The sequence below is a fragment of the Eretmochelys imbricata genome, chromosome 17 (genome assembly GCF_965152235.1).
Source record: "Eretmochelys imbricata isolate rEreImb1 chromosome 17, rEreImb1.hap1, whole genome shotgun sequence".
In the NCBI taxonomy this organism is placed as follows: domain Eukaryota; kingdom Metazoa; phylum Chordata; order Testudines; family Cheloniidae; genus Eretmochelys; species Eretmochelys imbricata.
This window is the reverse complement of record NC_135588.1, coordinates 2716937-2732357: the sequence shown is the minus strand read 5'-3', so window position 1 is coordinate 2732357 and position 15421 is coordinate 2716937. Positions and strand designations below refer to the sequence as shown.

The window sequence follows — 15421 nt, the reverse complement described above, 5'->3', positions numbered from 1 at the left end:
TATGCTCTAGGTACTTGGCTTATGTTGGGTGCCATTAATCTGGTTGTGGAGGAATGCTGCTAGGAAAAAACTAATGTCCCCACTTGTCCTCCTTTACAAATACTTAGCATGGAATTCATTGGGACTTAGCTCCTTTGTTAGGGTAATGAGTCATTTCTGTCCCAAAGTGTGGTGTAAAGACATCGTGTAAAGTTGAACATGCTGAGTATAGGCATTCTTTGGGGACAATGCTCCTAGAACAGTGTAAGGGAAAAGGCTTCTGTAAAGTTAATGGTGCTCACATTCAGGTCAATTATTAGCAACTTTGCACTTGCCTTCTGCCTATCCAGAAAGTTTGTGGCTTTGAAGTGAAATTTAATTAGTCTGAGTGCTTAGAGGGCATACGTCCTTATTTCAAAACCTTGATGTAGGATAGACCCATTTAAGTCCAAAAGGCAGCCATTACTCATGAGGAGTATAACTGTAACCCTTCCGCACTTAAAATGTAAAGTGCATTGGCAGAGCTGTGAAAATGGACACCAGGCTGCAACATTGGTGGGAGCTACCGGGGAGGACTGTGGTACCTGGACAGGTCCGTGTAGGAAGAGCCTCTGCTATTCCTGGCTCTCCGTTTGTTTCCTTCACAACCGTACTAAAATCCAAAGTCAACCAAACAATAAACTGTTGTAACTACATAAGATGACAACGTATAGCACTTCAGACTTTTAGAGTTTAAAAATAACAAGCTGAAAGCTAACCAGATCACTCATGTTGCTCAAGATTTACTCTCTGGAGCTTGTAGTCTGCCAGCATGGCAGCTTAAGCTGCTTTTTTTATAAGCAGCAACACCTAGTTACTGCCTCAAATGTCACTTTATTACAAACATGAACTCATTTTGATCAATGAGTTCTTCTATGTGTATTTTATAGGAGCTCAACTATTCCATTAGAATTCCAAAATGAGTTGTCTTACTGTAAAGTGTTGCACTGTTTTGTACAGGGGATGTAAATCTGTTTCCATGTTCCTGACATGGATGTGTGCACACAACACATGTGAACACAACATCCTTAGGGATGGGTTACTGTCATTCATCTGCTGTTTCATAAGATGCAACCTTTCTTTAGAATCTTGCTTATTGCCTGTGTGTTTTTTTAGGTCAGGGAGTTGTCTGGGAAATTTCCTTATACTTTAAAATGTTCCATCAGACCTAGCTGGTTTGAGCTGTTTCTTTGGTTCAAGGAAACATTTTGGGGTGGTAAACCCTAGAACAGTTTTCTCATCTGTGGGTCACAACAAGCTTCCTTTTATCTGAGAGCAACTAGACATATTCCTCTAGAGCCTATCAGCTCTTCCTTGGGCATTGACCACAAGTGGTTACTTGAGCGGCATTAGGCATGGTGCTTCATCCCCATCTCTGCCTTTTCAGCATTCAGCCCCTGCTGGCCCAGGGAGCTTGGGATTTGAACTCTGATACCCCAGCACACTTGCTAGACGGCTGAGTGAGCCTGGCAGAAAGCCTTGTGTCTTTATCTCAGGAAGGATTTGGGCAGCACCTTCTCACAGCATGTTCCTTTAAAGCTGTGCATGGATAAACCCAATACAAAGCACCAGTGTCCATCACTAGGGAAGAGTCCAAGAATTACATTACACTTGGCACGTAACATTTGAGACCCAGTTGGAGTTTGGGATAAAAACAGGCCCAAACTTCACTGTTTCTTGAGCAGGATGTCAAAGGGTACCACTTGAAACAGTACAGCAGAGATTAGTCTTTCAGGCCATGAGGAGGCTAAAGTTATAGTGGGATGTAGAAACTACTGGCATTCCCCCATATACACACTTTCCTTTGGACCCATATTATCCAGTTGGATCCCTTTACACAGCTTGTGTGGTGGGGTACCCAACAGCCACCAGTCTTCCTAGACTTGCTTAATCCTGGAAGTGAAGGCTGGACCAAAAAGAGGAGCCTTCACATTATGTAGCTGCTGAAAGTGGGGAGCAATTTAAACACATCCACTATTGTCTGCCTGTGTCCAGAGAGCAGAACCATCACTAGGGGGCTTGTAGTGGGGGACAGGGAGCCCGTGGAACAGTGAGCCCGTGGAACAGTGAACGTCACCTCTCCTAAATATTCACTAATGATATGATTCTCTTGTAATGCTCTTGTTTTCTTGGAATCTCTTTAGTTTTTCTCAAGGAACAAATGCAGTTCCTGCCAAATATTGTATGGGGTTTTGGTTTTTTTGTTTGAGATAAGACAAATTTCCTTCCAGCAAAACTTTCTATGCTACGTTTTATTGGTCACTTTATCAGCCTTGCAGATGAGTTTAATAACTCTGCTCGCTCTTTGTATCAGTACAGTGTTACCTAAGTCTGAACCCAGCATCTCCAATCAGACCTCTTTTTAAAACCAAGGAGATGGTCTCCAAAGGTGAATGCTGAATGAACATTGAATCATGTTATCCCATCTGTTCGACAGGGGTCTCTGTCTATTTCAGCACAAAGAGAAGCCTTTCTTACTGTAAGTCTTCAGCTGGCAGCCATGTAAACTGTTGTTAGTTTGTCATCCCTTTTGGCACGCTCCTCCTGCTTTTGTTCCTAGCATCTTTACTACAGTCTCATTCTTTCTCTATCCTAGGAACTTGACTGTAGTGTCTGAGCACCTCAGAACCTTTTTTATCCTCCCACTCCTGTGAAATATGGCAGTCCCATTGTACAGATGGGGAACTGAGGCACAGAGAGGCTAAGTGGCTTTTCCTGTGTGAAAGTGGGTGTCTGGCAAAGCAGGGACTTTTGCCTGGGTCTTCCAAGTCTAGTGCCCAAATCACTGGACCAACCTTCCTTGGTTGGCTCTTCCTAAAAAATGATCCCTTCATTCAGCTTTTCTTGGGGGAAGAAGTGGGAAACATGGAGCAGCTTTGTGCTAGGGTGGTACCTGAGAACTAAATGTCATACCGTACTTATTGGGCAGTCATCTGTTAGGCCATGGTGAGCCTCTTGTCAGAACACAAAGATACTATGCCAGAACCTCCGTTCTCTCTCTAAACAGACATGGCTAGAGTAGAAACACTAGACTGATAGGTGGATGGGCCTAGGGGGTCTTCACTGCTGGCTTCTGCCCTGAAATACAATCAAAACTCACTATCCTCTGCTTATCCCACTTAGCTGGAATGCAGAGCCTTGGGTTCTGTTTGGACAGGATGTGCAGGTCAGGATATGTATATTGTTTCCCTTGAGGCATGGGAATAATTCCATTTAATGAAGAAAATTATGGCTTTCTCTGTGACCCTGGCTACAGGCCTTCTCAAGCAACAGTGACCATCCCTGTTCACATGTTCTGAAGTTTTACTTGGCACTTCCTCCTTGTTCGGACGCTGTGATCCCAATCAGTACAGTCCAGCTCCAACATGCAGAATGTCAACAGCCACAGAGGCAGGGAGTTCATTATCCTCACAGAGTGCAATTACTTGTTGGCTGTCAGGAGTGAGGTTTTTTGTGTCCCAAGAACTCATATCCTGAAGAAAGAGAACAATCAAGGCAGCTTCCCTTGGCAGTACCACCAAACCAGCTTCTAGCTCGCATTACAATTGATAGGCTTTTTAATTTATGGGAATTCAATCTGATCTCTTGCTTTAGAAACAAGATGGTGTAGATAGATGCACTTATTGTCCATATTCTTTGGGCATTTTCTTGTTTCATTTGATTGTGTGGTGATAATTGTTATAGGGACATGAGAAACTTTATTACACAAAGCTTCATCTGTCTTCTATCAAATATAGCCTCCCTCTCCCTGACGGCACACATTCTCAATTTATGCTGAGTTCCCTGGAATGGGGTGGTGTGTAATGTCTTAAATGATTTGTTTGTTTCAGAGAGCAGGATAATGCTGAAAGCAAAGATGTTTTTAGATGTAGGATTTTCTTCTTTATACAGGTAGAAGGATCTTGCATTAAGATTCCCACCCAGAGCCTCATAAAGAGGGAAGGGTGTAAAAATGAGGTGCAGTTTATCCTCAAGATTTATTTCAGCCAGAGGGTGTCTCAGTGGCTTTGTGTTTGAGGGAAGAAATTAGCATCGAATATGGACGCGCACATTCTCTCCATCTCCTGAAACTGAGATCTGGGCTTTCTTGTCCAGAAAACTGGAGTGGTTAATAAGCATGGATAAAACAGTCTGAAGTTTAGCCTAAACAATCAGGAATGTATTTAGTATATTCTTGATGTCCATTAGAACAGCAACATATGACTGAGCGATTATAAAATGAGCCTCCACTGCCTTCTGTGTAAGGATGATCTATGCCCCAGGACTGCTGTTTGTTGCCCAGATTAGAAATCCTTTGTTCTGGCTCAGACCCTCTCTTGTTCAGTACAGATAGTCTCTTCCTTGCACTAAGATGCCTGTATTTGCAAAACTGTTTTCAGGATTTCCTGTCCAAGACACTCTAGTCAAACTTTCTTCCTATTTAGGCTTGTTGATCCAAGTCTCTGTCATAGCTAAAATCTATTTAACCAGATAGTTCAGAATAACTAAAGGAACAGAAAATTGAAGTCTCCAAGACTGTCATGAAAGTTGCTGTGGAAATATGATTATCCTGTTTGACAGTATGAAGTTGTTGGACATGATACAATTTTGCATAAGATCCATGCCTCTTTGTTAGTAACCTACTTTGTTTTTTATCTCCAGGTTACCTGATCATGTCTGATGACTGGTTTTCTGAGTATGTGTATGAAGTGGTGGTGGATAAGAAGCATGTGCCAGAAGACGTCTTAGCAGTGATGCAGCAGGAACCCATTGTCTTGCCGGCATGGGACCCCATGGGTGCATTAGCCAAGTGAACTGCACAGTACTTGCCTCCTAATGGTCAACCAGAAGTAGATGTGATAGAGAATCCCAGAGACTGGAAGCCATAGCCAAATAAGACCAAGCATGCAGCATTTACAATCTTTAAATGTATGCTAGGGATCTCTTTGGGAAATAGCGCTTTACTGAATGGCTGAATAGAAGAGCTGTCAGGCTACTCTGTGCGCGTCCACAAAATTTACCCACCTCATCATGATACTGTATAATTGCTTTCAGTGGCAGTTTGGATTTTTATCTTTTTAATAATGAACATAACTCTGTCAAACTGTTTTGACCAGTGCTTTCCACAGGGGAGAGGGTTGTAGATGGCCAAATTTTAGGCTAATTAGCTGAGTGATATTAAGAAAAGTACAGCAAAATGTTTATAATTAGTCTTTCATGTTTTTATTTGTACTATAAGTGTCCAGATTCAGTATTGGCTTCATTTTGTTTCTAGAGAGCTATTCACATTTTTGGTTTTCTGCATAATAGGAGTTGGTCTTAAGGAGGTAGGTGTACAGAGATGGTTCTATTTTCTTCTAGTAATTTTTCTGGAATGGTTTCCTATTCCAGCAGCATTGAGCCTTTTACCAAATGTACTTAGTCTGACTTGCTTCCTGCTCTTTCCTACCCAAGTATGACAGACTGATTCTGGTGTGTGTTAATCTGTACTCACTGAAAAATAACTCCTGTAGGATTAGCAAGGACAACCATAATAAATATGATCCCAGGCAAAGTTAAAGAATATGGTGCTCTAGTAAAACTGGGTTTTTAATTACTGCATTTTATTTGGACATCTTCAACTAGATGGTGCTATGAAGCTTTTGAATAAAAAAAACTTTCTGGAGTTATGGGTATAGCTGTTTTCTTTTATAAATTAGCTACATGTAACTTCATTGGATGGGAAAGATGTTAATGACCCATAAACAACTCTTGGGGAGCCGAAACACTAGCAGCTCAACAAGCCATGTTGCTTTATCTTCTCCATAGTTGACATAAAGGCTCTCCATCTGCACACAGCATGGGAGAAGACATTCACACTACAGGCACTTAAATGCCAAGGTGATGAGCACAATGTAAATGCTCGGATCAAATCGAGCCAAGCTGTTAAACTGCCTACCATGACCTCTGTGACAATGGCTTGTGCTGTTCTGCATGGAGTCCTTACTCACTCCATGCAGGGGAAGGGAGAAAGGTGGGGTTGGACAAAGTGAAGAGAATATTGACAGAAAAGAACAGTCCTAAGTACAAGCAACAAATGGGATTCTTGGGGTTCCAAATTCAGCTTCTGTTACTGACATACTTCCATCAAAATATTTTTTCACCTCAAGTAAGGCTCATTAAAAATTCATGGTGTAAAGACAAGCAAAAGACTTAGCTGTAAACAGAATTGCTTGCACCTTTCCTTCTGATAGTATTAGTCACCAACAGAAATTTGAAGCTAGTATATAAGCATTCCAGTGCATGTGTTCCCAGATTTCAAACACCCAATCCTTGGATTACCTCTGGAAAAATGGATTGTCCTTGATTTCTACAAAAATCTGTAGAAGGCTGCATTACACAGCAGACAGGAGGTGGTCTCTGTTTTGCTTCATATTTATAAAGCACATTCATATGTGCTTGTCCAAACCCCACCCATACAAAAAAGCACTAATGTACACACACAAACTACCTTAACTGGGGCAAGTAAGCAATTTTCTTGGTTGAATGTGGTTCTGAAGTATGCTAAGGCTCATGGGCTTTTTCTTAAAGTTCAATATCCTAGTCACTTAAAGTTTTTTGCTTTTGATGTTGCATGTTTACCACTCGATTATAGCCATCAAAAGGAGTTAACTTCTTTTGAGATACAGTGAAGAGCATTTTTTGCCTATGCCAGCTCTGTTTGAGTTTGACAAGCTTAAACTGTGTTCAAGCCCATTTTTGTTTAATTTGGAATATATTTAACTATTGTCCGGTGTGAGCTTATCTCTGCTGTCCTTGCCCGGATGTTTCCTAGTACAGTTTATACAATAGCTTGGGTTCTTCCCCCCCCGTTTCAAAAAGCACAGAACATTCTGATGGTTCAAGCAGGCCATGTAAAATGAAGCCAGTCTGGCAGAAGCAGTATTCTATCTACACTCACTGCTGCTCTAAAATCTTTGCAGGGGGATAGGGGAGAGAAATATATTCCAGTTCTTCCCTCTACTTTGATCACTCCAAGGGTTGTTAAATCAACAGCTTTCAGTAGGCTATACCAATGTGTGTAAGGGTATGTCTGCTTCAAGATGGAAGTGTAATTTCTAGCTCAGGGAGATGCCCATGTTAGGTCTGATCCAGCTAGTGCACTAAAAAGGAGGGTAGCTGTGGGGGGAGGAGCTTGCCTCCTGGAGTATGAACCCCTCCAAACCACTGGGTGTCTACTCGGCACAGATACCCAGTCACAGCAGTGTTACACCAGCGCTTAATTTGTAATGAAAGAGGTAATTTGTAATGAAAGATAAGCTATTACCAGCAGGACAGTGGGGTGGGAGGAGGTATTGTTTCATATTCTCTGTGTATATATAAAGTCTGCTGCAGTTTCCACGGTATGCATCCGATGAAGTGAGCTGTAGCTCACGAAAGCTCATGCTCAAATAAATTGGTTAGTCTCTAAGGTGCCACAAGTCCTCCTGTTCTTTTTGCGAATACAGACTGACACGGCTGCTACTCTGAAAGAGGTGCTGTGGCTCAAGCAATAGTTTTACATTCATAGCTGATGCAGCAAGCCCAGAGGTGCTGGGGCTACAAACTGCCAAACAAATTAAGCACTGGTTACACTCGTTCTTAGCTTTCAAGCTTGATCGCAGCTAGCATGGGAATGTCTCCTGCAGCTGACAACTACCACTCTAGTGTGAAGTGTAGCCATACCTTTACTGTACTTTGAGGCCAACAGGGAGACTACTAGGATGCTGTGTGTTGAGTTACTTGAATTGTCACAGGAATTTTCAATAGTCGGATTCCCGTTTTCTGCCACTGACAGCAACCAGGAGTTGCATGCTCCTGTTTTTTCTCTGTTCTTATGCAGTGCTCTTTGTTGTAGTGCTCTGTCAATGGCCATTTTTATCTAATAAAACAGATCAGCCCCCTTAGCTATTGGTGATTTGTTGACTATTAAACAACACTGACATTTTGTCCTTTTTTTTTAAATTGCAACATCTGAAATGGTGGTTAAAATTCGTATGTATAAATAGATTCCCCTCCACCAGCTCCTGGTGATAGTGTAGTAGATGTAAAATGTCCCTACTAATCTCTGGGGACAGTGGGCCCTGTATCTCTGGCAAAGTAGAGTGTTCTTTTGGGTGCCATCAAATAATAAATGATTAAGTGTGCTCTCCTGAGGCAAGAGTTTAGGGCATCGCAGCATACATGGAAATTCCACAACAACAACAAAACTGAAGAAAATTGATTCCAACCCTCCCTCCAGTGTTTTTTATATTTGTATCTGACTTTAATGATCTATTTGCTGCTAACATAAGTAGGCAATTGTCCCTCATCTTTAAGTCTAATCCAACAGAAACCTGGTCATTTTTAGATGCAAATTATTAAAGAATTGTACAGAAAGTTCAATGTTTTTTTAAAATTCTTAATTGGAGTGTCCTGCATCACTTCAGGTGTCCCTAATTTTACAGATGGGAGAGCTGAGGCGCAGAGTGATGAAATGACTGCAGTTTGGTAGTTCCTGGGTCAGAGGTTCGTCATCAATTTACCAGACCATGCTGCCCCTTTGTCCTAAAGGAAAAGGTGGTGATGTGAATGGCAACCTTCAGTGTTAGAATTAAGAATGGAGCCAGCCAGAGAAAACATTGATAAGCCTCAAGATACGTTATAAAAAACAGATTCTGGTGTCATGAACAGCTTGAGAGTGCTGATGGTCCCAAAAGAACCTCAGTCTCTTCTCACATGCACAGAAATATATTTGTGGCATGGAACGAGTTGGCGTGCCAGATATGGGCCCAGCACTTCTTCAGTCTGGTTTGATGGGACAGTTTAAATGAGGAACATTTTGTTTTTCTCAAGTCAGTTTTTAGCGGCTGGATCAGAGAAGAGAGGATTAGGATTAAAACTCTGCATTTCAATTAATGGAATACAAATCTATGAATAAATCTGGCCTGCTCAATGTACAATTTTAGGGCAAGGGAAACTTTGTCTGTAAGGGACTGTAAATCCAGATTACAAGGAAACATTCATAACCAGTTGGTAACAGAAGGTTGAGGCTGGAGGGGGAGAGAAGACAAACACCTCAGAGTTCTCTCCTTATCTAGCTTAGTTGTATCCCTGATATATGGTTTGCACATGGAGAGAAAGATCTTTGAATTTCACATGGAATGGCTGATGGTGAGGTGCATTCCTTCTCTAACTTTTATGACTATAACCATAACACTTTTCCATGTGATAGTTCACGGAAGGTCCCTGCCTACAACATGTTACGACAATGCCCTGCTATGTGGGGAGGGCAGGACATGCCTCACACCTAAGCAGGTACTGAATTTTTCATCCAGGGTTCTTGCAAAGCCACCTACCTATGTACATTTTCTTCCCACACATACTGTAACTGTGATTTGCACCCATGTCCTGCTGGACTAGAACTGAGATTGAACTTCATATTCTGTTTCCCTATGGTATCTTGTTGCAGCAATGACCGTTTAATTTTGCACTCAAGGGAGCTGTTCTAAACACCAGACTGGGGCCTGCAACTTCCTCCTAAGATCAGTTACAAGTTCTGGTGTAGGCTCTACTTGGGCCCAGGGCAGGTAACTTAAGGTTATATCCCCCTCTTCTGGTGGGAAGCCTATGCTTCAGGAAAATGCTACAAGATAAAACTCATAGAGTTCCCAACTAATCATCCTGTTCAGGTTGAAATTTTCAATGTAGGGTGTCTGCCTTAGACTTTCTTTTCTTTCTTTCTTTTTTTTTTTTTAAAGGTTCCAATAAAATGGTTCAGCCATTTCTGGGAAGTTGATTCGTGAAAAAATTTGTTTTGCCCATGTTAAATATTTGTTTCTTACAACTTTTTTGCTGGAAAGCTTTAGACTCCCCCATGCTTTTGGAGTAAAGACTTGAAATATGGTAGGGAGTCTCCCTGGTCCAAGGCATGTGTTTTTTGCTTTTCCCTTGAAAATCCACCCAAACTTGGCCAAGTTATAAGCCTTTGAAAAAATCTGTTTGCACACACTCAGAAGAGACTTCTTAGAGTTTGGCAGCTAAACTCTTCTGAGATTCCATTTGTGCTTAGCATGCTCCGGTTCAGTGCTCCAGGGGCTGAATGGGACGTTCCGTGAAACTGCTAATTCCCCATTGCTGTGGCACCAGGCATCAGAACTGAAAACAAGGATATTGTTTTTCCTGTGCTTCCAATGGTCCCTTGGCAGCATCTAGGCAGTGTGGAGGAGGCAGCTGCCGGACTCAGATATAGATAGGGCAACAGCTGGACCTGGGTGGAGTGGACAGGAGTGGAGGGAATATATGGGGACAAGGAGACTAGGGGGTAGACAGCAAGACCAAGGGTTTGTCTACACAGGAACACTCAGGAAATTTAAACTGAATTAATTAAATATGTGAATTTAAAATGGATTCGTTAAACTGCCCTGAACCCTTGTGTGAACTCTCATTCAGAATTAAAGTTGCCTTAATTCAGTTTAGCTTAATTTACTTCAAACCCACCCCACAGATCTTCCACATGCTTCCTGAGTGACACAAAAAAGAGTACCCAGGCAGCCCTCTGACTGACACTCTTACAGGGCACTCTTACTGCCAGAATATCAACATATGCAAAACCTGCCGCTGTTATCTCCACTGCTACGATGAGCAGTATGCTTCACAACACACCTCTCAAGATCCCCGGGTCCTACACAACGTGTGATGTACCTTGTCCAGTGTATCAAATGCCCCAGCAGCAGCTATGTGGGTAAAATCAGACAATCATTATGCTTTCACCTGAACTCACTGCTGCAGCTGAACTCAATGGGACTCTGCTTTGAACACATCACCTGCTACAAAACGCTAAGTACTCTGAAAAATCATACCCATGTCATCTCAGATCAGGCACCCAACATTAGCTGAGCCTTATGACCCTAATCTTTTTTGTGCCTTAGTTGTCCTTTTGTAAAATAGGAATAATATCATCCTTTCACTTCTCTGGGGTTCTGAAAATAAAGTCATTAATATTGGTGAAGTGGTCAGATAATATAGTGATGAGTGATATAGAAAAGTCCATGAATAAATTAATAATCAGTTTTTGGGATGCAATTATTATTATTTATACAGTATCCACAAAGTGTTTTATGTACTTTACAGAACAAATAAAATACATATACTGCAGTGAAAGGGTGGAAAAAAACCATAAGTGAACAAAAAAGCCAAGCTAAGTAATTGTTAATGCTCTCTATATGTTCTCAATACACTGTGTACCTTCAAGCTTTGTCTATATATTACCAGTTGCTGACATTGAGTGTCCTCAGTGTGTGCAGCTGAACACAGTTTTAACTACCAGTGTAGACTGAGACAAACTGTGTTCAGTAATAGTTCAGAAACCATGGCAAAAGTCTGCTCTGAGCACAGTAAAGTGGAGATACAGCAACAAATAACATTTTTTTAAAAAGACACGTCATGCAGATTCTTATATATTTCTACCAGTGAGGGGAAAAAAACTCCAAAAACGGTGATGAAAGATCCTGTTTTCAGTGAGAGAGTAGACTCAGAGTTCCTGGAAAATCTATTCCAGGATTCTGGTATTAGAGACCTGGGAATTCTGGTTGAGAGTGAAGGAATGGATTCTTTTCATGAACAAAATAATCCCTGAAATGCTAGATTTAAGTCTGCAAACAGACCCTTTATACATACAAATACTCCGCTTAGATCTCAAGTAAGATGTAGTGAGTGAGACACAATGAGCCTTCAGCCTCTCAGACTCTTGGGGATGGGATAGAGTGCTGGGAGCAGAATGGGAAATGTGCTTGTCTCCCCTTTCTCCAGAGAACATCTAGGACTATTAATTTGGAAAGAAGAGTATGAGGGGGACATGACAAAGTGATGTAAAAGAGGAAACCAGCTAGACATTGCTATTTACCCTGGCCAGTAATAGAAAAACAAGAAAGCTGTAGAGAAATTAGAAGGCAACAAGTTTAAAAACTGATAAAACACTTTTTTACAGCATGTTCACACAGAATTACCAGGAAAAAGCAAGGATTTGGGTTCAGGTATCTCTTATTAACAGTTTTCAGAGTGTTAACAGCCGTGTTAGTCTGTATTCGCAAAAAGAAAAGGAGTACTTGTGGCACCTTAGAGACTAACCAATTTATTTGAGCATGAGCTTTCGTGAGCTACAGCTCACTTCATCAGATGCATACTGTGGAAACTGCAGAAGACATTATATACACACAGAGACCATGAAACAATACCTCCTCCCACCCCACTGTCCTGCTGGTAAGGACAGTGGGGTGGGAGGAGGTAGTGTTTCATGGTCTCTGTGTGTATATAATGTCTACTGCAGTTTCCACAGTATGCATCCGACGAAGTGAGCTGTAGCTCACGAAAGCTTATGCTCAAATAAATTGGTTAGTCTCTAAGGTGCCACAAGTACTCCTTTTCTTATTAACAGTGTTGCATTACCACAACTGTCCTTGAGATGGTGCCAATAGCCACTGCTGCGGCGAAGGGGACCTGGACCAGCAGTCAGAGGAAAGGAAGCAGTAATTATAGCCCTCGGCTTGTTTGTTGTCAGAGTTTCTGTTATTACTGAACTACTCAGAACAGATCTTTTCAAACTGCCACTTATATCAGCTGTTTTGTTGTTCCTTCTAAAAATTTGCTATTCTTTCCCCCCTTATGATTTTCTGCTTTCTTTTTCAAATCTTCATACAAACTGGGACATACTCACTGATTTATGCTTTTTCCATCTTCTATAAACACAATGTAAAGTTTGAGACTGTACAATGACTTTCTCTGGACTGAAGTACCTTGGAGAAAAAGCCTTTGTTTTGGAGGTTTTTTGACGTGTGGGAGAGACAGAGGAAGTGACTTGTCTTGATTAAAGTAGAAAAACACTTTTCAAAAACTTGTGCCTCACATTTTATAACAAAATCACCCCCCATTTATATTTCTGCATTAAAATAATGTAAGTAATCAGTAACAAGGAAGTCTAAGAACCATCCTTTCTCCATTCTATTCTAGAACTAGGACCTCAGTTCTTTTTTTATAGTATACCTTTTTATCGTATAGACCCACCTGTGCACTTCTAATTCACTGATCATTAACCCTGTTTGTCATCTTCTTGTCACCACCATCCCCTTATTTATAGCTGTAATCAGAGACATGAAAATTATGCCTTAACAGTGAGCGTCTCCTCACCTTCAGCCTGCCTGTCTTAGCTGGATCCTGCTCTCCTGAACTGATCAGAACATACAAATGTAGCTACCCACCTCTAGGAGGAAAATTGAGCTGCAGCCCTGGTGAAACATAAAGTTTATTTGACTAAAAGTGACGCAAAAATTCTTAAAGAGCTCTTTGGCAGCAGATTATCTGGAAATCAGACCATGTGAGGGGGATTGGTGTACAAAAACCTCACCAAGATGCTGAGTTGCCCACAGGCTGAGTTTGAGGCTCTGAAGTAAATGTAGGGTTAGGGTTACTCAGTCTTGGATAACTCCAGGGGAAAAGCACCTCAGATTCATCTGAAAGGCAGGTACTTTTTCATTTTGTTTTAAACCTACAGACATGTAAAGTTTTATACTATGTGAGCCAGACAGACTCTTTTATCTGAAAGAGTCTGTCTTATGCTTCAGGCAGGCACTGGTGTTTCATTAACTTTTACTGTTTCATTGCTTCTTGCAACTATGGTTATGAACTTTAGAAAGTGATAATGAACTAAAGTTTATATAATACATTTTGTTTGTTTACTTTTAGAGTTGTTTTTAAATGAACGCTTTATAGGGCTCCCAGCACTGTTTGAAGTGTTGGGAGAAAAAACACATCTGTCATGGCTTTGAGAAAAGGATGCCTTGAATTTTGGTGAAAGTTTGCTTTGATTCATTAAACGTATGCCTCAGTTTGCTTTTCTGCAGCTACATGCCCGCTGTCTCATCCAGGCATTTGTCTGCAACATTAATAATTACTGGACAAATGCCCGCAGCAGAACATGTTATGACAATTTGAAATTAGAATTTATGACAATCTAAATTCTTGTATTATGAATAGAGCATTTATTTCAAATTCAAGAAGAAGTATATTAAACTGAGCTAGAGAAGAATTTATGTGAAAGGGAAAGAAACTGAGACAAAATCAATGCAAAATTCTGATTTACTTTAAAAGGACAAAAATAAACATTTAATTTAATTAGCCACATTAATTTATATTTGAAATTATCATTTATTATTTTAGAATGGTTTATCTAACTTGATGGAACAGAATTATTGTAAGAAATAGACTGAAGAGTATTTTGTGAATGTATTTGTTGTAATCAGTGTTTACCTATGCAATTATCAGACTTGTTGGCTTAGCTACAAGTTTGATAAATATTACAGAAGCTCAAATGATTAAGAATATAAGGTGATCAAATATGTAGTGTAAAGTGGTTCTTCTTCCAACGATACATATAAAATGACTTGGAAGGTTAAGAGTAGAAAACGGATCTAATATGAAAGGCAAAAGTGAAGTAAAGAGATAATTCAATGGATTTGGACTCCTGGAGACAGAGGTGTTGGAACAATTTGTATAGGAGCTGGTGAGAGTCATTGAACCAAACTGTAAACCCTGTATATGATGGAAACCACTTCAAGCCAGGGACTGTGGCAGCCCCTCCCCGCTCCAAACATCCCTAGTTTCAGCCCCTAAGCTGGAGATAGTTTGGTTTGGGGATTTTTGAATTTGGGTTGTTTATTTCCAGGCACTTCATCAGATGTAATGCAGTGCAATTGATTTTAAACCTTCATGGCTCTTCTCTTAGTGTTTCTGTTGAGTGGCTAGATGCTAAGCAGCTCTGCCTTGGAGTTGGATAATAATGAGGATTCTTGGGAAGTGCTTTATAAAGAAAGCATATGGCCAATGGCTGCGTGGGTGCATTTTCTAATTGAAAAGGGGGGGGTATGAGTTTCTAATAGCTCTGCAACTTTACAAAAAGTGTCCACACACTGTGGGAATCCAATCAAAAAAATGTATCCCCATGTATGGAAAATGTATAGCATCTCTCATCTCCCTTGTGCCTTTCTGCAAGGACACATGTTGAGTTTTCCGACAGGAGCGGCATTAAGGAAATCAGGATGCAGCACCATGGTACCCTTCCTGGTGCTAATGTCTTCGTTCTCTTCTAAAGATAGCTCTGTAGCACTGCCTGTTCGGACAGTTATTTTTCATGCAAATAGCTTTGCACAATAAAGGCCATGTAGGATACAGGGGTTTTCATGAAATGCTGCAGTAGAGCTTGGAACCAGAAGGTTGCTGCTGTAACTTGACGATAGCCTTGTACCAAGCAGCCGTATAGAAAAGATCATCTACACAAGTGTGTGACCATTTATTTACTTTCTTACGTAAGCATTTACAAACATAATTATAGAAAAATGTGCCCTGTTTGTGTAAAATTTGTAGTCAGTCTCTG

The 15421-nt window shown here is 40.9% G+C and overlaps 2 protein-coding genes across 6 annotated transcripts in view; both read left to right on the top strand.

Annotated features, from left to right (window-relative positions):
* BLMH (bleomycin hydrolase) overlaps positions 1-5662 on the top strand; it is a 31994-nt gene extending 26332 nt beyond the window's left edge. For both annotated transcript variants that reach the window (XM_077836670.1, XM_077836669.1), the window contains exon 12: positions 4660-5662. In XM_077836670.1, the coding sequence (XP_077692796.1) occupies positions 4660-4811 (152 nt within the window). In that variant the 3' untranslated portion in view covers positions 4812-5662. The remainder of the gene's footprint in view (positions 1-4659) is intronic.
* A 7769-nt stretch (positions 5663-13431) lies between these two features.
* The window catches only part of SLC6A4 (solute carrier family 6 member 4), a 37447-nt gene continuing 35457 nt past the window's right edge, over positions 13432-15421 (top strand). For 3 of the 4 annotated variants that reach the window (XM_077837013.1, XM_077837011.1, XM_077837009.1), the window contains exon 1: positions 13432-13513. The gene's annotated coding sequence lies outside the window, so the exon portion shown is untranslated. The remainder of the gene's footprint in view (positions 13514-15421) is intronic. The other variant, XM_077837010.1, reaches the window with a different exon arrangement.